General features: G+C 46.5%; 1 protein-coding gene and 2 long non-coding RNA genes across 5 annotated transcripts in view; 1 reads left to right on the top strand and 2 right to left on the bottom strand.

Annotated features, from left to right (window-relative positions):
* The window catches only part of LOC109502075, a 24400-nt gene extending 4034 nt beyond the window's left edge, over positions 1 to 20366 (top strand). For 2 of the 3 annotated variants that reach the window (XR_006583896.1, XR_006583894.1), the window contains 4 exons: positions 8538 to 8610; positions 10839 to 10993; positions 15215 to 15427; positions 19215 to 20366. This is a non-coding gene — a long non-coding RNA (uncharacterized LOC109502075). The remainder of the gene's footprint in view (positions 1 to 8537; positions 8611 to 10838; positions 10994 to 15214; positions 15428 to 19214) is intronic. The other variant, XR_006583895.1, reaches the window with a different exon arrangement.
* Positions 11060 to 11713, bottom strand: LOC105260938 (60S ribosomal protein L12-like). The gene has a single exon (XM_045035062.1). The coding sequence runs from the start codon at positions 11611 to 11613 to the stop codon at positions 11116 to 11118; it is 498 nt and encodes a 165-aa protein (XP_044890997.1). The 5' UTR covers positions 11614 to 11713; the 3' UTR covers positions 11060 to 11115.
* Positions 15477 to 24625, bottom strand: LOC123379463. Its single transcript, XR_006583897.1, has 3 exons — positions 24174 to 24625; positions 18478 to 18582; positions 15477 to 16023 (listed from the first exon to the last, which is right to left on the bottom strand). It is a non-coding gene; the product is annotated as an uncharacterized LOC123379463 (long non-coding RNA).

Below are 24625 nucleotides of genomic sequence, written 5' to 3'. Positions count from 1 at the left end.
CAATAGTCATATATTGTAAGAAATATCCCTCCCATTTCGTGAGGGGAGAACAAAATTTTCAGGGTTAAATGGCCTGCCCCAAGTCAAACAAGAAAATGATCAGGAACCTTGCTTCCCCTGAGTCCTATCCCTGTCACACAAATATCTCCGTGAGTTACAAGGACACGATATCAACGTTTTTACCATTTCCAAGGGAACTCTACTCCCTTTCTTTTTCTTCAACTCTACGATACTTTGTGTCAATACAATGTAATTTTGTAAAAATCATGAAAATTAGAGATGAAGTCCCTTGGGTCACATACTACTGTCCTCCCAGGTGTTTTCCAGGACGAATACAGTTTTTAGTGCTTTTTACATTTGTGTTTTACCCCAAGTGCTAGAGTCCTACCACTTCCCTTAGGGGGAGCTTTCCCACTATAGCATAAAAGCGTCTCAGACGTGCTCGTGATACTTCGCTCATATTCGTCGTTTTGTTCGGTGTCTGCCATTTGCTCATTACTTCAGCCCCTTTGGACCGTGGAAAATAATGTCTTCCGCTCTTGGGAGCTACCAAGCATCAGGGCCCAAGACAAATCAGTTCTACCTGGAAATGAGCAAAAGTACTTTTTTTTTTTTTTTAATTTTTTCCTTAATGTTTACTTTTGAAAGAGAGACAGAGAGATCACGAGTGGGGGTGGAACAGAGAGGGAGACACAGAATCCGAAGCAGGCTCCAGGCTCTGAGCTGTTAGCACAGAGCCTCACGTGGGGCTCGAACTCACGAACCACAAGATCATGACCTGAGCCAAAGTCAGAAGGTCAGCTGACTGAGCCACCCAGGCGCCCCAAAAGTACTTTTTAATCCTAGTGACAGATAAAGGAGGAGACCATAGGACAAACTGAAACACGAAACTGAAAATAAAGGCACACCATGGGCAGATTTTGTGATTTTATAAAGGGAGAGGAATTGGTGTGGGGGCTTTATTTTTATTTTTTCCAGAACCCTCTTATGAATAGCTTTTATTCAAGTACCAGCACATAGAGAGTTCACTGGATCCAAACGTGTCTTCCTAATCATCTACAAAGCTCCATCTTCTCCTAGGTGATCTCCCTTGGGATCTATAAGTACATTCTGTTTTCCCTACTGCCATCGACCCCTTCCCCTGGACTCTGGATTCCCTCCCCTCCCACCTTCTAAAGGACTTTGGTCCAGGATTTATTCCCTTTCTTTTGCACCATCATTTTTCTCCCTCCCTGCTGGACACATCATCTGCTGTAGGAAGACAAACTTAAAAAACCTCTACCCTAGGGGTGCCTGGGTGGCTCAGTCAGTTAAGCGTCTGACTTCGGCTCAGGTCATGATCTCGCGGTTCACAAGTTTGAGCCCCGCATCGGGCTCTGTGCTGACAGCTGAGAGCTTGGAGCCTGCCTCGGATTCTGCGTCTCCGTCTCTCTTTGCCTCTCTCCCTCTCTCTCTCTCTCTCAAAAATAAACAAACATTAAAAAAAAGAAGAGAAAACCCTTCAGGATGAAGTGGGGTTTTTTTAAATTTTTTTTTTAACATTTATTTATTTTTGAGACAGAGAGAGACAGAGCATGAACGGGGGAGGGGCAGAGAGAGAGGGAGACACAGAATGGGAAGCAGGCTCCAGGCTCTGAGCCGTCAGCCCAGAGCCCGACGCGGGGCTCGAACTCATGGACTGTGAGATCGTGACCTGAGTTGGTCACCTGCGGGGGCTAAGTCGGCTTCCATGAGGCCCCACACTCTGGTTTTCCGCTGGAAGCTCTTTCTCGGATTCATTTGCTGCCTCTTCACCCAACCTTTAACTATTGCAAAGGGGCGCCTGGCTGGCTCAGTCAGTAGAGCATGAAACTCTTGATCTTGAAGTTTTAAGTTCAAGCCCCACATTGGATATAGAGATTACTTCAAATCTTTTTTTAAAAAGGCATAAAGATAGATAGATAGATAGATAGATAGATAGATAGATAGATAGATAGATATCGTAGAGCCACAGGGCACCAGGTTGAACCCTTCCTCCCTGTTGATACTCCTTCCCTAAGTCTCCAGTCTATGGCTCTATTTTTTTTTTAAGTTTTATTTATTTATTTTGAAAGAGAGCATGAGCAGGGAAGGGGCAGAGAGGTAGAGAGAGAGAGAACCCCAACCAGCCTCTGCACTGTTGGTACGGAGCCCTACGCAGGGCTCAAACCCATGAACCGTGAGATCATGACCTGAGCCAAAATCAAGAGTCAGATGCTTAACTGACTGAGCCACCCAGGCAGCCCTCGGGCCCATGGCTCTAGAGAGCATGTACATATGCTGATTGCCAAGTATGCATTTGTAGTCAAAATCTCTTCCCTGAATTCCACTTACACGTCCAGCTGCCTCGGTGATATTTGTATTGGGCTGTGTAATAGATACTTCGCCGCCACACATCTGCCCTCTCCCCTGCCCCCAGAGCGAATGTCCTCATTAGCCGTCCAGTGGCCCAAGCCCAAAGCCTTGGCATCATCCTTGATTTCTCCTTCCCTTCACACAGTCTGCCAGCCAGTTATAGCCGGCCGTACTCCACATGTTCATGAGCTCGCCATTTTCTTCTTTCCAACTCCCCTGCAGTCCTTGAATCCAAGCTACCATCGTCTCCTGTGGGGCTATTTCACTGGTCCCATTTCACTCCTGTCCCTTTTCAATCTACACTGCAGAAAACAGGCAGTGAGACCTTCTTAAAACACAGATCATGTCATTTACCCGTTCAGAAACCCCCTCAGTGATTCCCATTGTCCATTGAATAAAATGGCAAGATCCTTATCATGACTTGTAAGATCCTAAGACATTTGGCCACCTTGGATTCTCTTGCCTCATTTTATACCACACACACCCTTTCTCCTGTGCTTCAGCCTTCACTCTTCAATAAGACAAACTCTTGGGGCGCCTGGGTGGCTCAGTCAGTTAAGTGTCTGACTTCAGCTCAGGTCAGGATCTCATGGTTCATGGGTTCAAGCCCCACATTGGGCTTCCCATTGACCGTGCAGTGCCTGCCTGGGATGCTCTCTCTGCCCCCTCCCCCGCTTGCGTGCGCGCTCTCTCTCTCTCTTAAAATAAATAAACTTAAAAAAAAAACTGATTTAAAAAAAAAAAAAAAGACAAGCTCTTTCTCTCCCAGCTCTTCGTACTTGGCATCTCATTTACCTGAAAAACTCTTCCCCCAGCTTTTTGCGAGGCTGGTTCCTTCTCATCCTTCAGATCTTAGCTCAAATGTCGCGTCTTCATCCGTGCATTAATTCATTCAACAAATATTTATTGAGCCCTTTGCATTTTAGGCCCTGTTCTAGGCACTGAGCATACAATACGTGTGGTCCTCTGAGAGGCAGACACCCGGCTAGAATTAGACGAGTGAGAGATTGAGGTAGGGAAGCACATGTGGAGGATGAGGGGCAAAAGAGAGGGTGAGGGGTGCTTTCAGACTGACTACAGGTCAGCCACTGTGGAAAGGGGAGGGGGAAGGAAGCAGCATTGAGGAGAACCAGTCTCACTCTGCAGAGCAGTTCTAAGGAAGATTTGGGCCACGTTGCCGAATGGAAAAATCCCACCTCCTGCAGGAACGGGCCTGAATTAGCATTGCACCCCGCGGGTGGGACGGGCCCTGGGGAAGCCTGGCCTCTGGCAAACACTGCGGCGGATCCAGAGGGCCACAGCTGGAGTCCTGTGTCCACCTCCTGCCCCTCAGCAGGGAATCTGGGTCCTCCCGCTGCCACAGCCCGCAGGCCGGACACGCTCGTCCTCCTCCTGAGGTGTCCAGGGACGGAGAATTTGAATGCCACTTCCCGCCACGTGCTGCCGGCTCAACTCGCTCTCCTCCAGGACAGGAGGAAGAAGTTAGCTGCTTGCCGGCTTTGGGGTAGGAGCTGCAAATGCTAGACTCCGTGCTTTGCCTGCCCTTGGGGAGCGGAAATTCTGGTTCTCTCCCAGCTGTGGTAAGCAAACTGGGGCAGACTCTGTCCCTCTGGGCAAGGCTTTGGTCGGTTGTCCAAATGTGCCACTGCCTCATTTAGCATGAGTGTTTCATTTTTGGGGGTCAAGTCTTAGCTCGTTTGGTTAATAATCAAGGTGGCTCTTAGAAATGTCCACTTTTGCATCTCCTAGGTTCCTATTTCTCAACAGGTTCCAAATAGAGAACCTCCGCCCCCACCCTGGAAAGTCCCGTCACCACCCTGAACAAGGTAGACAAGGTCCGAATACTCACGTGGCTTCTGTGCACATAAGTCACCTTGCTTTCTCTGTTCTTCTACTATATCCCGTTTAGTTCTTTCGTGGCATTTCATCAGAATCGGAAGTATTTTCATTTGCCTGTTTATTTGTTTATCGCCTTCCCTCCCCCCCACACTATCTCCCACCAAGAGGATGTAAACCCTTCGGGGTCAGAGACCTGGCCCACCTTGTGTTTTGCTAAAATCCCAGTATCTGGAAAAGTACATGACTATTCAACACGTATTTATTGAGATACAGAGATGTAACGGCATAAAAAACAAAACAATTCCTGCCCCTGTGGAGCTTATATGCTGGGGGGGTGGGGGGGGCGGAAATAAAATAAGTAAATAGATTGTATAGTATATTAAAAGGAGACAAATGCTATAGATTAAAACAGATCCAGGAAGGGGAATAATGCTGAGATTAGCGTTTCCATTTTAAGTAGGGTGGTCAGAGAAGACCTGGCCAAGAAACATCTGAAGAAGGACTTGAAGGGAGTGAAGAAGGGAGCCAAGGGGGTACCTGTGGGAGAGCATTCCGAGCAGAGGTAACAGAAGGCCCTGAGTCGGGAACAGGCCTGGCAGGGCCAGTGTGGCCAAAGCAGAATGAGTGTTAGAGCAAGTGGGAGGTGACGTCTGTGGCTCTTTTAAGACAGGAGCCGCTGGAAAGTTTTGAACAGAGAAGTGACCTGATCCCCTTATGTTTTAAAAGGATCACTCTGCTAGGTGGAAAATAGACCTGAGGGGAGCAAGAGGAGGGGCGTAGAGACCAGTTAGGCAAGAGGTGCACTGATCCAGGCAAGAGGAATGGTCCAGGTGAAAGGAAGGTTGGGGGCTCAAGCCAAGGACCTGGGACTCAAACCAAGATGGCAGCAATGAAGGTAGGGAGAAGTGGTTGGATTCCGGATCTACGGTGAAGGAAGAGCCAACAGAATTTGGGAGAGGATGTGAGAATGGATAAGAAGAGGGAGGTCGAGATGACTCCAACTATTAGTAGCGGCCATTCATTGAGATGGTGAGGAGTATGGGTGGAGTAGAAGGGGGTAGAAGATAATGGGTTCAGTTTGGGACATGTTAAATCTAGGATACGCATGAGACTGTGAAGTAAGGTTGTCAAGTAGACAGTGGGGTCTAATAGGCCTGGAGTTTGGGAGACAGGTCTACACTACAGACGTCTGTTGAGCGTCTTTAGTGCACGGATGAAATTTAGTCGTGAGATGGGATGAAATCCCTCCACGGGTGATTACAGCAAGAGACGAGGTCTCTGGACTGAGCTGGGGGAACTCCAACATTAAGAAGCAAGGAGTGGACAGGGCGCCTGGGCGGCTCAGTCGGTTAAGCATTGGACTTTGGCTCATGTCATCTCACAGTTCCTGAGTTCGAGCCCCGCATCAGGCTCTATGGTGACAGCTCGGAGCCTGGAGCCTGCTTCGGATTCTGTGTCTCCCTTTTTCTCTGCCACCCCCCCCCCCACCCACCGCATTCTGTCTCTCATTCTCTCTCTCTCTCTCTCTCTCTCTCAAAAATAAATAAACATTAAAAAAAGAAAGAAAAAATGTGAGGGGGGCAACTAGCTGGCTCGGTTGGTGGAGCATGTGACTCTTGATGTCATGGTTGTGAGTTCAAAACCCAGGTTGGAGTCTGCTTATAAACAGACAGACAAACAAACAAGGATAGACAACTCTCTCAAGAAGTTTTGTGACGAAAGAGAGCCGAGAAATGGGACATCCGCTGGAGCAAGAAGTGGGTCAAAGTATTTTGTGTCTAAGATTGGGAGGGTGGGGCGCCTGGGTGGCTCAGTTGGTTGAGCGTCCGACCTCAGCTCAGGTCATGATCTCATGGTTTGCGAGTTCGAGCCCCGCGTCTGGCTCTGCACTGACAGCTCAGAGCCTGAAGCCTGTTTGGGGCTCCCGGGTGGCTCAGTTGGTTGAGCATCCGACTTGGGCTCAGGTCATGGTCTCACTGTCTGTGAGTTCAAGCCCTGCATCAGGCTCTGTGCTGACAGCCCAGAGTCTGGAGCCTGCTTCGGAGTCTGTGTCTCCCTCTCTCTCTGTCCTTCACCGGCTCATGCTCTGTCCCTCTCTCTGTCTCTCAGAAATAAATAAACGTTAAAAAAAATAATAATAAGATTGGGAGGAAATAATAGCATATCTTGTACGTTAATGAGAATTATTCATAGAGAGGGAAAAATTTGAAGAGTTAGGAGAAAGTGGAGAGAAAACAGGAGCACTGTTAGATTCTGTGCACCAGTGGGGTCATCTTTGAATCCTTTACCTCCTGAGAAGTAAGCGTGTCCTCACGTAAGAGGATACTTCCGCTTGGAAGGAACATCATAACAATTTATTTCTTATGCAAAAACAATAGCAGTTTCTTTCTTGTGCGAAGCCTGTAAGGCCTCCGTCTTGTTTGCCATTGCTGTTGACTTGATGTTAGCAATTTTCTAGATGTTCAACTTTCTTCTTGCATAAAATGCTGCAGCAGACCTGCCAAGGAGTGACCACTGCTTTATGAGGCCTTGTTGGTAGCGGTAGGTCATTTGGGGCTATGATCACAGGTCATGCGTTGTGATTGACTTAACGCCTCTAAAAGTTAACTCTGTTAAATCTGCCTTTTCTGATACTCACCTGGGCTAAGGATTCAGAATTTCTCTTGCTAGGAGTCGGGTCTCATTTCCATGGGATTACACAGCCTAATGTCTGGGGTTGTTTGATACACTCAGCAGACGGTTGCCAAAGCCAGGAAGGAAAAAAAAAAAAAAAAAGAAAAGAAAACAATGCTGCTGACTCAGTCACTCATCTATGCTCGCATCCAGTAACCACATGCTGGGCGAAGCATTGTGCAAGACACAAAGACTCACTGGTGAATCAAGAAACCCTAGGTGTTACCCTACCCATAAGATACTTACAGTCAAGGAGAGAGAGAAAATACAGACAGAACTGTAAGTCACAGTCGAACGTGTTAAGTGCCATAAAAGAAATCAAGGAAAGCGCTGAGAGAGTCCAACAACAACAACAACAACAACAACAACAACAACAACAAAGAAAAGAGAGAGAGAGAGATTATTACTTCTGGTTTGGATGATGGAGCTCTGATTTACTGAAATAGGCAAGGATTCTGAAGGAAATTTACTCACAGCCTTCCTTACAATGATCTCAGCTTATATCAGTATTTCCCCATATTTTAAAACATAATGATTCACTTTTATTTTTTTTTTAAGATTTTACTTTATTTTTGTTTTCATTTTCTTAACATTTTTACTTATTTTTGACAGACAGAGAGACAGAGCGTGAGCGGGGGAGGGGCAGAGAGAGAGAGGGAGACACAGAATCCCAAGCAGGCTCCAGGCTCCGAGCTGTCAGCACAGAGCCTGATGCGGGGCTCAAACTCACGGAGCTGTGAGATCATGACCTGAGCTGAAGTCAGACGCTTAACCGACTGAGCCACCCAGGCGCCCCAGAAGATTTTATTTTTAAGTAATCTCTACAACCAACGTGGGGCTCAAACTTACAACCCTGAGATCAAGAGCTACATCTCTCCTGACTAAGCCAACCATGTGCCTTGCGATTCATTTTTATAATCCCCTGAGAAACAGGAACATTTTGACCCCACCTTCATTTTGCAGCCAAATGGACAGATGCTACCTCTTTTTGATAACATTTTTCCATTAATGTTATGTTTAAAATTTAATATTAGAAGAGTTTTGGTTAATTTTTAAAAGCTAACAAGTGGTTGCATTTTCATAAAAATAAGATTTACTGTGTTTAAAAAAAAATTTTTTTTTAACGTTGATTTCTTTTTGAGAGACCGAGAACGAGCAGGGGAGGGGGAGGAGCAGAGGGAGAAGGAGACCCAGAATCGGAAGCAGGATCCAGGCTCTGAGCTGTCAGCACAGAGACCAGCGCGGGGCTCGAACCCACCAACCGTGAGACCATGACTGAGCTGACATCGGATGCTTAACTGAGCCACCCAGGTGCCCCTAGATTTAATGTGTTTTTAATCAGGTGGACCACTCACCGACTCAATGTCTGTATTTCCTCATTAAGTGATAAGAAAAGTGTTATCTGAAGGAAACTCTATATTGGCTATATTTTCATAAGTCACCTGCCTTTCTCTCTTCGCTTAGAAAAGATTGATAAATGTGTCAACTAGCATAAGAAAGGGACATGGTGGAAGGTCACCACCTTACCTGGGAGGGAATCAGTCACATCAAATTCAAGGAACTCGAGGAGAGGAAAGAGGTACGTCTTATCACAAAGTAAAAAATACTAATTGTGCCTCTTTCCCCTCTTTCTTCTTTCTTGATGTTTCTAGCAGCTTCAAGTGTCACTTGGCTGACGTCACAGCCACCCGAGAGAGGCAGGAAGAAGTTGTACTTCTGCTGAAGGTAGAAAATCATCCAAAAGGCTATAATTTGTTTTGTTTCGGGAGGTTGTAAGTTTTTTTTTTTTCAACGTTTTTTATTTTTGGGACAGAGAGAGACAGAGCATGAACGGGGGAGGGGCAGAGAGAGAGGGAGACACAGAATCGGAAACAGGCTCCAGGCTCCGAGCCATCAGCCCAGAGCCTGACGCGGGGCTCGAACTCACGGACCGCGAGATCATGACCTGAGCCAAAGTGGGGCGCTTAACCGACTGCGTCACCCAGGCGCCCCGGGAGGTTATAAGTTTGATGTGAGTAAAGGGCAAAGAGAACATGTTCCTTCCTCCCCCAGCTTCCAGCAGTGTGTGTGTGTGTGTGTGTGTGTGTGTGTGTGTGCGCACGCGCGCGCGTGTAAGAAGAATTGGAGAGGTAATCAAACTGTTTGGAAGGTATGTCAACCGTGTAAATTGTAAAACATAAGGCACGTTTCTATTTTTGTGCAACCACATAAAAATTGCAAGTTTTTATCAATGTTTTATATATATAGAGAGAGAGATAAATACTTACAAACCTGTGTTATTTGAACATTGATTTCCATTGGTATATTCAGTGCCTGTTTTCTTATATCTCTAGCTGGCATATATCTTTTACCTTTTTTAAAACTTTGAGTATGGTTGACCTTGACACGTATTTAAGATGAGGTTCCACTATGAAGTTGTAGTTTGCACTATGCTGAGACACAGGTTTCCAAATGATACTCTAGTCAGTTTCTGTTCAACTGGACTTCATCGCAGGGATTGTGTCCTTGTCTCGGAAAAATTGTACCAACAGTAAAATAACAAAGCAAACAATCACAGGAAGATGTTTAACTCTTACCTGTTTCTCTGGGGATATTCTTTTGACTCTGGGGGCCGGTGGGGGGGGGGGGGAGTTTCATTGTGAAATATAACGCACATACAGAAATGTGCATAAAAGTGATGATAAAGTACATCCCGTGCATTCACCACCTTGGTCAAGGAACTGTGTTGCCGGACCAGACCGTAGTCACCCGCTGTAACCTCATGCCTTCACAACTGTGTCCCTTCTGTCTAGAGGGGCATGATCCTAACTTCCACAGTGATGATTTCCTTGCTTTTCTTCATAATTTTACCATTTGTGCGTGCATCTCAAAACACTACACAATGTTTGCCTATTTTTTAATTGCATGTAAGTGAAATTATACTACGGTATTTTCCTATAACCTCTTTGTAGTTCAGCATTACAAGATTCATCCGTGTTATTTTATTTAGCCTGCACGGCCCACTCATGTGTATTGGCGTAAAATATTCCATTGTATGAATCGTATGCCACAACTTACTCATCCGTTTTACTCTTTTTAAGTTTTTTCAGTTTATCAATCCTCTCGGTAAAAAACCGGGCTATACAGGGGCGCCTGGGTGGTGCAGTCGGTTAAGCGTCCGACTTCAGCCAGGTCACGATCTCGCGGTCTGTGAGTTCGAGCCCCGCGTCAGGCTCTGGGCTGATGGCTCGGAGCCTGGAGCCTGTTTCCGATTCTGTGTCTCCCTCTCTCTCTGCCCCTCCCCCGTTCATGCTCTGTCTCTCTCTGTCCCAAAAAATAAAATAAAACGTTGAAAAAAAAAATTAAAAAAAAAAAACTGGGCTATATCACTGCAGAATCGCTGCTTCCTGTTGCGAGCATCAATCAGCATGGGCCTTTGCAGTGCCCCTGACTTGATTGTTTCTTTTTTAGTGTCAGACTCTACTGTTTTCTTGAGATCTTTTTCTTTTTTTCTTTTTTTTCAATATCTGAAGTTTATTGTCAAATTGGTTTCCCTACAACACCCAGTGCTCATCCCAAAAGGTGCCCTCCTCAATGCCCATCACCCACCCTCCCCTCCCTCCCACCGCCCATCAACCCTCAGTTTGTTCTCAGTTTGTTTTTTTTTATTTTAAAAAAAAATTTTTTTTTCAATGTTTATTTATTTTTGGGACGGAGAGAGACAGAGCATGAACGGGGGAGGGGCAGAGAGAGAGGGAGACACAGAATCGGAAACAGGCTCCAGGCTCCGAGCCATCAGCCCAGAGCCCGACGCGGGGCTCGAACTCACCAACCGCGAGATCGTGACCTTGTTGAAGTCGGACGCTTAACCGACTGCGCCACCCAGGCGCCCCTGTTCTCAGTTTTTAAGAGTCTCTTATGCTTTGGCTCTCTCCCACTCTAACCTCTTTTTTTTTTTTTTTTTTCCTTCCCAGAGATCTTTTTCTTCTCATACAGGCCACGTCTTGAAAATCAAAAGTCAGGTTCATTTCTTTGGTTTTGCCTAATCCAAGAAGTTGTAAATTATGCTGAAGCCAGTTATCCTGCAGCATCAAATGGGTTCTGAATCCAAGTACAAAGATGACGTTTGGTGCGCTCTGGTACATTTGTAATTTTTTTAAAATTTTTTAGTGCTTATTTTTTTTTTATTTTTTTATTTTTTGGTTGTCAACTGATCCTTTATTAAAATAGTTTCCTTTGTACTTCTTAATCTTAACTAGCTGGACATTCCACTGCACCACTATTGATGTCATCTATGATGTCATGAGGGTGGTGGCCATCAACATTGCAGCCCACAGATTGGGCGGTCCCCAGAATCTCTTTAATGGTTCCAGAGAGTTCCCTGGCTAACGATCGGTGCCTCATCTGTCGGGCAATGTTGACAATCTCATCAAAAGTGATGTTTCCACTGTGCTTAATGTTTTTCTGCTTCTTTCTGTCCCTTGGCGGTTCCTTTAGGGCTTTGATAATCAGGGCGGAGGCAGAAGGTACCACTTCAATCTGAGCCTGTCTGTTCTGAATGGTCAGCTTCACTGTAATCCTCAGACCCTTCCAATCACCGGTTGCCTTGGCGATGTCATCACCAACCTTTTTTGGAGACAGACCAAGCGGGCCGATCTTGGGGGCCAGGGCAGACGTGGCACCGACCTCACCACTGGTGCACCTCAGGTATACGACTTTGATCTCGTTGGGGTCGAACTTAGGCGGCATGGTGGAGGCGGTTGGTGTCGGATGAACCCGGATTCGGGACGACCGAAGAGCGTTGCACCGTCGCCTCCTCCGAGCCGAAAGCCAAAAGCTTTAGTGCTTATTTTTGAGAGAGAGAGAGAGAGAGAGAGAGACCGAGCATGAGTGGGGGAGGGGCAGAGAAAGAGGGAGACACAGAATCTGAAACAGGCTTCAGGCTCTAAGCTGTCAGGACAGAGCCCGAAGTGGGGCTCAAACTCATAAACAGTAAGATCGTGACCTGAGCAGAAATCAAGAGTCAGATGATTAACCAACTGAACCACCCAGGTGCCCTGAGCCATTTTATTCTTTTTTTTTTTTTTCATGTTTATTTATGTTTTGAAAGCGAGAGAGGGGCGCCTGGGTGGCTCAGTCGGTTAAGCGTCCGACTTCAGCTCGGGTCATGATCTCACAGGCCGTGAGTTCAAGCCCCGCGTCAGGCTCTGTGCTGACAGCTCAGAGCCCGGAGCCTGCTTCGGATTCTGTGTCTCCTTGTCTCTCTGCCCCTCCCCTGCTCATGCTGTGTCTCTCTCTGTCTCAAAAATAGATAAAACATTAAAAGAAAATTAAAAAAAAAAAAAAAAAGCGAGAGAGACAGAGTGCAAGCAGGGGAGGAACAGAGAGAGAGGGAGAGGGAGACACAGAATCCAAAGCAGGCTCCAGGCTCTGAGCTGTCAGCATGGAGCCCGATGCGGGGCTCGAACTCACGAACTGCAAGATCATGACCTGAGCCGAAGTCAGATGCCCAACTGACTGAGCCACCCAGGTGCCCCTGAGCCATTTTATTCTTGATGAGCATATATTTCCAGATTTTGGCAGTTATAAACAATGCTGTTATGGATATTTTCAGTATCCTGGCACACCTGAGCACATGCATTCTTCTTTCTTTCTTTCTTTCTTTCTTTCTTTCTTTCTTTCTTTCTTTCTTTCTTCCTGGATTTCTAAAGCTTGTTGAATAGCAATGAAACACTTTTTTTTTTTTGAAATTAACATTAATGAAAGAATAATGTTCTTTTTTTTTTAATTTTTTTTTTTAACATTTATTTATTTTTGAGACAGAGACAGAGCATGAACGGGGGAGGGGCACAGAGAGAGGGAGACACAGAATCGGAAGCAGGCTCCAGGCTCTGAGCCATCAGCCCAGAGCCCGACTGGGGGCTCGAACTCATGGACCACGAGATCGTGACCCGAGCTGAAGTCAGACGCTTAACCGACTGAGCCACCCAGGCACCCCGAATAATGTTCTTCTTTATCTACAAAAGCTCCTAGAACATTAAATCCTAGTCACCCCCACCTAATACAAAACATTATGATAAAGCAGAACCAGCCATTTGCAATTCTTAGCTTTTTCCCATCTTGGAGCAAACAAAGCAAGATTGCCTTTTTTCTTTTTTTTTAATTGCAAGAGCATGCACACGCACGGGGAGAGAGAGAGAGAGAATCCCAAGAAGGCTCCACCCTCGGCATGGAGCCCAGTGCAGGGCTCGATCCCACGACCCTAGGATCATGAACTGAGCTGAAATCAAGAGCCGACGCTTAACTGACTGAGCCATCCAGGCGCCCCAAGGTTGCCTGTCTTGCCGACTAATCCTCATCTGTATCTATGTATATATCTGTATATGTTTTTTAAAGGTTCTTTTTTATGATAACTCACGTTTGAATCTTTAAACAAGTGTCTATGCAGGAGGAAGGTGGGTGGAGCACTGACAACGCTTGTCTGGCCGGAGCCACGGGAACAAAGGCAGAGTTCAGACCGGGCCTCTGAGGGCAAGGCTCCCGACCCAGGCCAACCGCCCCTGCGTGGAGGTCTGAGTTGTCAAAGATGACACTGTTTCGGTAACAAGCTCCTGGGCAGACTCCCGACCTATTTCCAGTGACTGCGTGGCTCCATTCAGACTGCTAGCCACTGTGGTGGAGAGGAAGACGCTGGAGTGAACATTCTGTCTTTCAAGAGAGTTCCTGGTTTCCAGGCTGAGCATCGTTGTGCCTCCATGCTGTTTCCTTTGGGGCTTCTTGGCAAAATGCAAATCCGCCCCCTTGTCCCTTTTCTGGTAGCAGCGCCTCCCCCAGGGTGAAGATTTCAACCTTGCCCTCGGAGTCGGGCTCTCTCCCCTCTGGAGCTGGACTTTGAACTCCTTTCCAAACGCCAGGAAAAGGACCCTGCCTGGACCGAAAGTCCTTTCCAGCAAATGTGCCCCCACGTGAAGCACCGATGGTTTCAGAAAGCGCTCAAACCTGCACCGGGACTGGTACTGTGCGGAGTGCAGAAGGAACCACTTTCTGGAATGGGAGCACTTCCTGCTGGCTCCTGGGCTGTTCGAGCTGTGCAGGGTGCCCTCGCTCGGACCCGGCGTCCCTCCGCCCTTTGACTTGAAAATAGCCGTCTCTTCATTATAATGGAATTATTTCTTTTCCCGGCAATTTCCAATACTTTGCTCAGTTCATTTACATTCATGGGCTCGAATGGAAAGCTCAAGGGATATATTTCATATCTGGACTTATCTCTGTTTTGTTGGTTCAATCTAGTGATGCCATCCTGCGTCATTCAGGGCGCAGGGAAATGGGAGCACCTCACACAGGACGAGAGAGGTACCATAGCGCGACGCTAAGTGAGGTGGGCCCTAAAATCACGGGGGTTTCAAGCAATTTGCAAGCAAATCAAGCTTCCGCAACCTTCAGTTTTTCAGTCTGTGAAGTTTAGATAATAATAACACTTCCCTTAGAGTGTTACTGTAAGGCGTGTCCTCGAAGACCCCTTACGACGCCGCGAGTAACGAAGTCCAACCCAAGCTGTGTTAGATACTCGAAGGCTTTTACTGACCCGCCTGACTTGAAGAAAGAGTGGGAGGCAGGGAATGAGGGGAGAATGAAGTGCCTTCCTACCATCCATAAATAAAAATCTTACACTCTGAATGGGTCAGTTGTGCCCTTGTTACCTAACTCTGAACCAGTCGCTACGGGTGTGGGAAATGCCAACCACGACCAAAGCTGTCCTGGCCCCCTCTCAGACCCAGGTGTGGCCAGTCCCATTCTAAGCCCCCGGCTGGGCCAAAATGGGACAAGGGCAGAATGGATGGTAGAGGGGCCACCATAATGTCCACTGTACCAGATTCATGAGTAACTGAGCACAGGGCTCAGTCTGGGGCTTGGGACTCAGCATCTCTGTCAACGCCCGTCGTTCCACGTGCCTCCGGCACCATAATCTGCCCTGCCATCCTCAATATTAAGATGAGCACTCTTTGGGGCGCCTGAGTGGCTCAGTTGGTTGAACGTCCGACCGATTCCAGCTCAGGTCATGATCTCACAGTTCACAAGTTCGAGTCCCGCGTCGGGCTCTGTGCTGACAGCTCGGAGCCTGGAGCCTGTTTCCGATTCTGTGTCTCCCTCTCTCTGACCCTCCCCCGTTCATGCTCTGTCTCTCTCTGTCTCAAAAATAAATAAACGTTAAAAAAAAATTAAGTAAAAATTTTTTTTCAAAAAAAAAAAAGATAAGCACTTTCCAAAGGGGTGAGATAAATCTATACCTCCTCATGGGAAAAAAAAAGTTATCCTTTAATTTCATGACTGGTGATTCTTGTATTCACAGAAAATGCTTTCATAGCAGGAATTGAACCGGGTACCTGTTATTTTCAACCTCAGCCAAAAGCTTGTTTGTTGTACTGATTAGAAGACTATTTTGCAAAGGGCCCAAAATGCTGCACCCCAAAGATGTCATTAAATGCCGATGAGCACACGGAGTAAATATCAAAAGTCAACCTGTCATCTGTGGAGAACTAAAGACCTTTCAAATGAATGGAGGGTAAGAAAATTAGGGGAAATAGTATCCTACAAAAGATCTCAGGGGAAATAAAGTAGGGATTCTTGCCCTGGGCAGAGACAAAGTGAATATAAAAAGCATCCATTATAGGTGTATCCACTGAGTTCACTGTCTGAGACTCCAAACAAAGAGGTTATAAAATAACAATAATCAGCAACCAAACTGGAGTGAAATTTCTGGAGTGATGGATGTTCTCTGGAATGTGAGGGTATGTGGGGATGGTTGCACAACTGCAGAAATTTACTAACAATTATCAAACTGTACACTTATAATGGGTGAATTTTATGGCGTGTAAATTATAACTCAGTAACGCTGTTAACATTTTTAAGAACACAAGAGTCACATTCCAAGAAATTACATTTTTATTACAAGCAAAATTGAAGTGCCGTTTTTCCTCCTCTACCCATCTTCTTCTCTTCCTTTGTTCTTGTTTGTTTGTTTCTTCCTTTGTTGTTGTTTTGTTTTGTTTTTGTTTTTTCCATGTAAGCGAACTCAGAAGGGATAGGTAATGGAGACGCCTGCTAGGAGACATTCCTTTGCTAAGGATGAGCCTTTCCAGCTGTCTGAAGGGCCAACATCTGGTAGTGATTTTGTGGAAAGATCTTTGATCAGTGCTCCTTGGAGCCAGAACATGGGAGATCTAGACAGAGTCAAAGTCTCTGAAACTTCTTTTTTTTTTTTTCTTTTTTCTTTTTTCTTTTTTTTTTTTTTTTTTTTTTTTTAGTACTTATTCATTTATTTTGGGAGAGAGAGACCATGAGCTGGGAAGGGGCAGAGAGAGAGGAGAGAGACTCCCAAGCAGGATCCAAGCCACCCACGCAGACCTGCATGCTTGAACCCATGAACCGTGAGATCATGACCTGAGCTGAAATCAAGAGTTGGATGCTCAATTGACTGAGCCCCCCCAGACACACACCCCCCCCCCTTTTTTAAATCTGTGAAGCTTCTTTACAAACAGCAGAAACACTGAGCTGGTACATTTCTGAACTAGGGCTATTTGGTAGGAGGGGCTTTTTTTTTTTTTTTAACCTCAGCTTTATCGAGGTATAACGGACATACCTACGAATGGCCTTAATCGTGTTACTGATTTGACCCACATGGTTGGCAGATCAAAACCAGAATCTGGCACATCTTTACCTGGAGGCCATGCCGTAGCCTGGGAGATGGGGCAAAATTGCCTTGTGAAGCCTTGAGAAAGAACATACAACTCACAGTATCCAAAGGTGGGGAGTTGCGTTTTCAGCTTCCTTGTGGTCAGGTACTTTCCTCACCTTGCCCCTATAGTCAGAGGCCAACACCTCTGAATTTGGGAGCAGCAACCTAGAATAAGGTTTATATGCACGAAGACCTTTGTAGAAAGCTTTGGAATATGCAAAGTGTAACTCAGTAGAAACATTAAATGTCCCTGAGTTCCCAACAACAAGCACACATGAGCACACAGTAGGCACACTGTATATTCAAGGAATGAAGAAATGAAGAATTGAAAAGTTTTCTCAGGGTGCCTGGCTGGCTCCGTCAGTAGGGCCCGTGGCACTTGACCTCAGGGTGGTGAGTTTGAGCCCCATGTTGGGCACGGAGCCCAACAACAAATGAAGGAAGGAAGGCAGGAAGGAAGGCAGGAAGGAAGGCAGGAAGGAAGGAAAGAAGGAAGGGAAGAAAGAGAAGTTTTCTCTATGGAAATCATTTCTGGGGCACCCGGGTGGCTCAGTCAGTTAAGTGCCCGACTTCAGTCCAGGTCATGATCTCCTGGTTCATGAGTTCAAGCCCCATGTGGCACTCTGTGCTAACAGCACAGAGCCTGCTTGGGATTCTCTCTCTCCATCTCTCTCTGCCCCTCCCCCACTCACGTGTGTGCACTCTGTCTCTCTCTCTCTCTCAAAATAAACTTTAAAAAAACGTCTTCCTGGTGTTCTAGTGGCCAAAATAGCAGAAGAAAGAGGAGACACATACGTGAGGAATAAAGGTACAACATTTTAGGGGCGCCTGGGTGGCTCAGTCGGTTAAGCGTCTGACTTCGGCTCAGGTCACGATCTCACAGTCTGTGAGTTCGAGCCTCGCGTCGGGCTCTGTGCTGATAGCTCGGAGCCTGGAGCCTGCTTGGGATTCTGTGTCTCACTCTCTCTCTCTCTCTCTGCCCCTCCCCTGCTCATGCTCTGTCTCTCTCTGTCTCAAAAATAAATAAAAACAAAACAAAAAAAAGGTACAACATTTTATAAAGCAGTAGGGTTGACCCAAGGTGAAATGATTCATCACGAGGAACATACTAAGTATGTTCTGAATAAGATTCCGAATATACACTCTGGAGCCAGGTCATCCGATTTCAGATTGACTTGCCCATTTTACGAACGGTGACCTTGAGCATGTTACTTCATGTAAGACAATCTGTGTCTCTCTTTGGGTTCCCGGACCCAATCCTGATGTAGGAGGGGGTGTTCCCACACGCACAGCCCCCAGCAATTCTGACACCAGTCTGAGAATTCAAGTCCATTCTGACACCATCCACCAGAGATAGCATCAGATCCCACAGGTTAAGGGCTCAGTCCTTCAACACTGCCCCCCGCACCTTAGCCCCAACGCTCCAGATGCTGATTGCAAGCCCTACGCTGTTACCTGTGCCTCTGGCCCAACCAGCTACAGATAGTTCCACTGACCTCCTCTTTAAGTGCCTTTAATTTGCCAAAGCAGCTCACAGAACTCAGGGAAACATGTTTATCAGTTTATGAAAGGATATCGTAAAGGACATGAATCGGCAGCCAAATGAGGAGATGCACAGGGTGAGGTCTGGGGGAAGGGCACAGAGCTTCCCTGCACTCTCCAGGAGGACCATTCCCTCTACTCTCCATGTGTTCAACCCAGAAGCTCTCCAAAGCCGGTCCTTTGGGGTTTTTATGGAAGCTCTCTTGCAAAGTCAGGATTGACTAATTGGCTGATTCAACCTCTAGTCTCTCTCTCCTTCCTGGAGGTGGAGAGTGGGGCTGACATTTCCAACCCTCCTATCACGTGGTTGGTCACCCCGGTACCCAGCCCCTCACCTTGGGTGAGGTCCAGACATCACCTTCCTTAATGCAACAAAAGACACATTTATCCCACTCGACACTCAGGAAATTTCAAGGGTTTGGAGAGGTGTGAGCCAGGATCTGTAAATGAAGACCAAATATATATAAGAAAACTATTTTGGGGGCACCTGGGTGACTTAGTCCATTGACAGCGTGACTTTTGATTTCAGCTCAGGTCATGATCTCAGGGTTGGGTTCATGAGATCAAGCCCCACGTCAGGCTCTGTGCTGAGCATGGAACCTGTTTGGATTCTCTCTCTCCCTCTCTCTCTGCCCCTCCCATGCTCATGTTTTTTTTACTCTCTCTCAAAATAAATAAATTAAAAAAAAAAACTATTTTGGTCATCTGTATGACCAGATATATATTTCTTACACATCACAATACTGCAGGGTCAAAATTTCCTCATCTATAAAATGGGAGTAAGAATAGTAACTATTTCATAGGTTGTGAAAATTAAGTGTGCTGACCTCTGTAAAGTACTTAGAAATTGGCTTGACCCCTACATGGTAAGCATTATATAAGTGTTTTATTATTATTACTGTTATTATTGCCTATTTTTTCAACCTTTCTTTTGGTGAATAGCACTTTTCAGCCTTTCTCTGTACATCATACCCTTCTCCATTCAGACCCATTGGTAGTGAGCTACCAAAGGTATGTGTACTTAGCTGAGATGCTCACTTTTTCTTTCCTTCTTTTTTTTTTTTTTTTTGAGATGTTCGTACTTTTGAACGTGAATTATGCCTGCCCCTTCTCCAGTCTTGTGGATTCCTAGTGTCTACAGTGGAAAGATCTGAGAATCTACATCAAAGGACATTAATACCGCCCACCAATATGAGGACATGAAACCAATCAGCAGTCCAGAAGACGTTTAGTACAGAGGTTCAAGCCTATGGTTCTACTCTCGGCTCTGTCCCTACCCAACCTCGTGACCCTCCTAGGAAATCACTTACCCTCTCTGTAACTCAGTGTCCCTCATCTGCAAAATAGAGATACCACTTACCACGAACACTGGGTTTTGAGTCTCTTCCCATTGGCAGAGGATGATTGCTTAAACCCAAAGAGTGGAAGCCCGGCTTAAAGGATTTTATTTGTTTGGTCATATTTGGATTCCTGTATTGAGAACATACAAGTATTTTTATCATAATCATTATCCTTATCAATATCTGGGTAATATAAACTGAGGCAAAGAGGCCAGGAAAAATGAGAATCAGTTCTTGCCTATTTTTCACAATTTATATTCAATAATGCTTAGGAATTCCCAGGTGCTTCTCTCCAACTGCACTGTGTTTAGTTTTTAGGACAGCTTCTGTGCAAAAGAAAAGCACACCTCGAACTGGCTTCAACAAAAAAATGGATTTTATTGATTTACATCACCACCAAGTCCAGAAGTAGACTTTGAGGTCAGCTTTGTTCAGGAGGCCGAACAGCAGACTCAGGTTTCTTCTTGGTTCTCTCTCTCTCTCTCTCTCTCTCTCTCTCTCTGCTTTCTGCATTATCTGCTTCCTCTTCTGGCTGGCTTCATTCAGGGTGTTCAGGTGGCTCCGAGGATGGGGCATATTTCCTCACCCAAGCCTTGCGAGGAAGACTGATCATCTTGTCCCATCATTCCCAGCTAGAATCCTGAAACTCACTCAGATTAGATCGCCTTGGACCACATGCAGGGACAACAACGAAAAGCACTATGTGATTTAGTCTCTGTCACCTGTCACACATTTCACAGCTGGAGCTTGGGTAGAGTTAACTTCAGTAGCACCAAACAGATACCTTCCTAGCAAAAGAAAGTCCCATCCTCCCCCTCAGTGGTTTCTGAGACAGCTTTTTCTGAGAAATAGGTGGCTAAATAAATACTAGCTTGCTATTTTAATTTTTTCAATGTTTATTTATTTTTGAGAGACAGAGCATGAGTGGGGGAGGGGCAGAGAGAGAGAGAGAGGGAGACACAGAATCTGAAGCAGGCTCCAGGCTCTGAGCTGTCAGCACAGAGCCTGACGTGGGGCTTGAATTCATGAACTGTGAGATCGTGACCTGAGCTGAAGTCAGACGCTTAACCGACTGAGCCACCCAGGCACCCCAGTGATGTATTATGTTTCGCACCCCAGTGATGTATTATGTTTCACACCCAGTGGCATATTTTATGCAAATTAACACAAATTTAAATCTTTTCATTCATTTCTTGTCCTTAATTGGATTATCAATTCAAGAACAGTTTCATTACACTTATTCGAAATGAATTGTCATAATGAATTACTGCTTTGGGTATGACTTAAAAAATATTTTTTTTTGGTTATAATTCACTCCTTAAGGTCAAAATAATTTCTATTGAATTCATCATTCATTTTTCATGGCTTTGGTTGCATATTCTCTAAACCTAGTGAGCCTCTTTGAATGTCTGCTGAATCGAGTTCAGCCTAAGCAATTGGGACAAAACGCTTCTAATAGTTAACTGCGGTAAAACACCACGAGGGTAGCCTCTTGCATTTTAAAGCGACAGAGATCATTCACCTATTTATTCCATTTCTTCCTCGTTTTACTGAACGGTTCTGATGCAGGCTGGCTGGGTCCAAGGACCCAGAGGAGGATCCTGTGGGGGCAGCCAAGAGAGTCCTTGGTTTTGCACAGGAGAGAAACCAAACACGAGCCAAGAGGAAGGGACAGCAGAGTTTATTAAAGATAAACAGAGAGCGCAGATATGGACAGAGCATCCGAGAGGCTCAGAAAGAGAAAGAGTGAGTCTCGTCTTTGCTTGGGATCCAGGGTTTCTATCGAGGATTGCGGTGCGGTGACGTGTCTTCTCAGGCATCCAGAAACAAAGACAAGTTTTAGGTCCTTGCCCGAAGTCACGTGTGCCCTGAATCCAGGGGTCTTAGTGAGTCAGTGGTCTGGAAAGTGTTCGTGACAAGGCTGCCCGGTCAGTCTCCAGATGTTATCTATTGTGCTGTAAGACTCTAAAGAAATTGTTAAATTCTTGACTTTTACAAGGCGTGTGTAAGGTGGGGGTTAAGTCTGAGCAAGAAAAGAAGTAGGAAAAGGAGTGAAAACAGTTTTTCACGGGGTCCCTCTATTTTCCCTGTCTCCGTTCCAAAACGTCTTTCCAGAATGCGCTTAAAGCACTGAGATATAAAAATATATATTTGGTCTTTATCGCTGGCTCCTGGGACAGAGTCCCGAAAACCCTTGGTATTTCCTGAATGATAGGAGTGTCTACCATCATTCCTAAAGGAGTCCCTTTGGAGCACACCTAAGTTTATGCTAATGAAGTGGCTTGGGGTGGGTCCCAGAGATAGCATCAGGATGGGGGCAGCTCCCGGAGGCTGGAAACCCTCTGTCCCACCCACCAAATCCCAGGAGTAGGTGGGGGACTGGAGATTGAGCTCTGTAAAAACTCTTGAACCGTGAGAGTGTCCTGATTGGTGAACGTGTGAAGGTACTGAGAGGGTGATACACGTGGGGAGGATGTGGCAACTGCCAACCTGCCCCACCGTCCCCCACCCTCCTTCCCCCCTCCCCTCCAGTACCCAGCCCTGAGCATCTCCTCTATCTGGCTGTCCCTGAGTCGTTTTATTTCTACTAAACCAGTAATAGGAAGGGGAGCGCTTTCCCGAGTTCTGTGAGTCACTCTAGCAGCACATAACCCAACCGGAGGCAGCTGTCACGGGACCCTCCAAATTTGGAGTCATCCGGGCAAAGTGTAGGCAGCCTGGCACCCCGTTTGCGGTTGGCCTCGGAAGTAGAGGCAGTCTCGTAGGACTGAGCCCTTGAACGTGGCGGGTTTGGTGCTCACTCCAGGTAGATAACGTCAGAAATGAGTTGAATTGCCGCACCCCGGAGAATCAGAGAATCGGTTACTGGGGAAACTCCACATATTTTGTGTCACAACGAATCTCAGAGGCGATGAAAAGCCAAAAGGCTGCTGTCCGCAAGCCAGGAAGCAGGCTTTCGCGAGGAACCGAAATCTGCCACCTTGATCTTGGACTTCCCGGCTCCCCAAACCGGGAGGCATAAAATGTCTGTGATTGAAATCCTCCCAGCCTATGGCATTTGGCTCCAGCAGAGCCGCCCGAGCCGCCCAAGGCAGAGATGGGTCCCGATAAGGGGGACGCGGCTGCCACGCACACCGACAAAAGCAGAAACAGTCACGGGAAGAAGCTGGGAGGGTTTTGAGGCGCAGCGAGAAGCAGCCCAGACTGCAGAGAAGAGACTGCTCAAAGCGGTTCCGATGAAGGCTCGGGAGGGAGGAAGCGCCCACCTTCTCACGAGCAAAACGTTGGTAGAAGGAGGGGTGGCGAAGGCCGCTCCGAAGAGTTCGCAGACGGAAATGGGGAACGTGTTTTCGGACAGTGGGGAAAAGGCAATCCTTGTGATAAAGCGGCACAGGACTCGGCCAAATGGTCTTGGTGTTCCGGTGCTTTGAGGAAGGCTTGGTTCCCCCTGACCGCTGAGCGTGATTAAATGCAAGGGGAGAGAAAGGCAGTGAAGGAGGATCGCTAGATAAGAAGGAACCGGAGCCTGAAGATTTGGACAGTTCTCAGCCTGTCCATATGGCAAGAAAACCCAGAAAGATGTTTAATAAAAAGAAAACATCAAGGATGTGGCCGGCTGACCATTTGACAAGGTTAGCTTGAGTGTGAACCATGGACCTAATCAGCCATCTCAACAGAGGTCAGAAAGAGAGGATTATACCAGCAGAGACACTGACCGTTGGAACTAAAGGGACAGAGGAAGCAGGGCCACAGGAAGGAAGGCGGTTGGAATTCTGAGATCCTACAGGACCAGGTCATACTGCTATTCAGCTGTGAGCATGCGCTCTTGAAGAAAAAGGAAGAATGGTTCAGTCCTTAGAGCATATGACTCTTTAAAAACATTTTTTTTAATGTTTATTTATTTTTGAGAGAGAGAGACAGAGCACAAGCAGGGGAGGGGCAGAGAGAGAGGGAGGCACAGAGTCCGAAGCAGGCCCCAGGCTCTGAGCTGTCAGCACAGAGCCTGACGCGGGGCTCAAACCCACAAACTGTGAGATCATGACCTGAGCCGAAGTCCAACACTTAATCAACTGAGCCACCCAGGCGCCCCACCACGTTCTTCTTTTTTTAAGTATTTTTTTTAAGTTTATTTATTTTGAGAGAGAGAGTGAGAAAGAGAGGGCAAGCATGGGGGACGGCAGAGAGAGAGAGAGAAAGAATCCCAAGCAGGGTCCCCACTGTCAGCAACAAGCCCAATGTGGGGCTCCATCCCACGAACTGTGAGATCATGACCTGAGCCAAAACCAAGAGTCAGATGCTTAACTGACTGAGCCACCCAGGTGCCACTCTTCTTCTTCTTCTTTTTTAAGTTTATTTATTTATTTTGAGAGAGAGCACAAACAAGGAAGGGATGGGGGTGGGGGGGAGAGAATCCCAAACAGGCTCTGAGCCACCAGCACAGAGCCTGATGCAGGACTTGATCCTAAGAACTCTGAGATCACAGCCCGAGCCAAAACCAAGAGTTTGAACAGACTGAGCCCCCCAGGTGCCACCCCCCTTTCTTCTTTCTGATTTCTCCCTTTGGGAATAGAAATGTCTATCCTGTGCCTGCCCACCACTATGGGTTTGGGAAACCCAAAACTTATCTGATTTTACAGGCTCATAGCTGGAGAGGAATTTTGCCTCTGGATGAATCATACCACAAATCTCACCTGTGTCTGATTAAGATGATGTTTAGATGAGACTTTGGGCTTCAGACTTTGCAGTTGATGCCAGGAGTTAAGAATTTGGGGGCTTTTGAGAAGGAATGAATGTATTTTGCATGCGATAAGAACATGAGTTGGGGGAGGGGCCAGGAGTAGAATGTTGAGAGTAGAATGTTGTTTGTCCTCAGGTCTGTGGTTTAATCCCCCCATCTGTGGTGGTTTGTCATAGCTTCGTGAGCTACTAAGACCTCCAAACAGTGGAATATTCACCAGAAAAAGGAGGGAAGTACTGACATGGATGAGCCTTGAAAACACAGTGTCAAATTAAAGATATCAGACACACGGGCCTCGGGGTGGCTCAGTCAGTTGAGCATCAAGACTCTTGATTTCAGCTCAGGTCATGAGCTCACGGTTTGTGGGATTGAGCTCTGAGTCGGGCTCTGCACTGACAGCTTGGA

This window comes from Felis catus, chromosome C1 (genome assembly GCF_018350175.1).
Source record: "Felis catus isolate Fca126 chromosome C1, F.catus_Fca126_mat1.0, whole genome shotgun sequence".
In the NCBI taxonomy this organism is placed as follows: domain Eukaryota; kingdom Metazoa; phylum Chordata; class Mammalia; order Carnivora; family Felidae; genus Felis; species Felis catus.
This window is presented reverse-complemented; position numbering and strand designations above follow the sequence as displayed.

What these genes read in the sequence shown, in the direction of transcription:
- LOC105260938 (XM_045035062.1), bottom strand. Translation starts at nt 11,613, where the DNA reads ATGCCGCCTAAGTTCGACCCCAACGAGATCAAAGTCGTATACCTGAGG.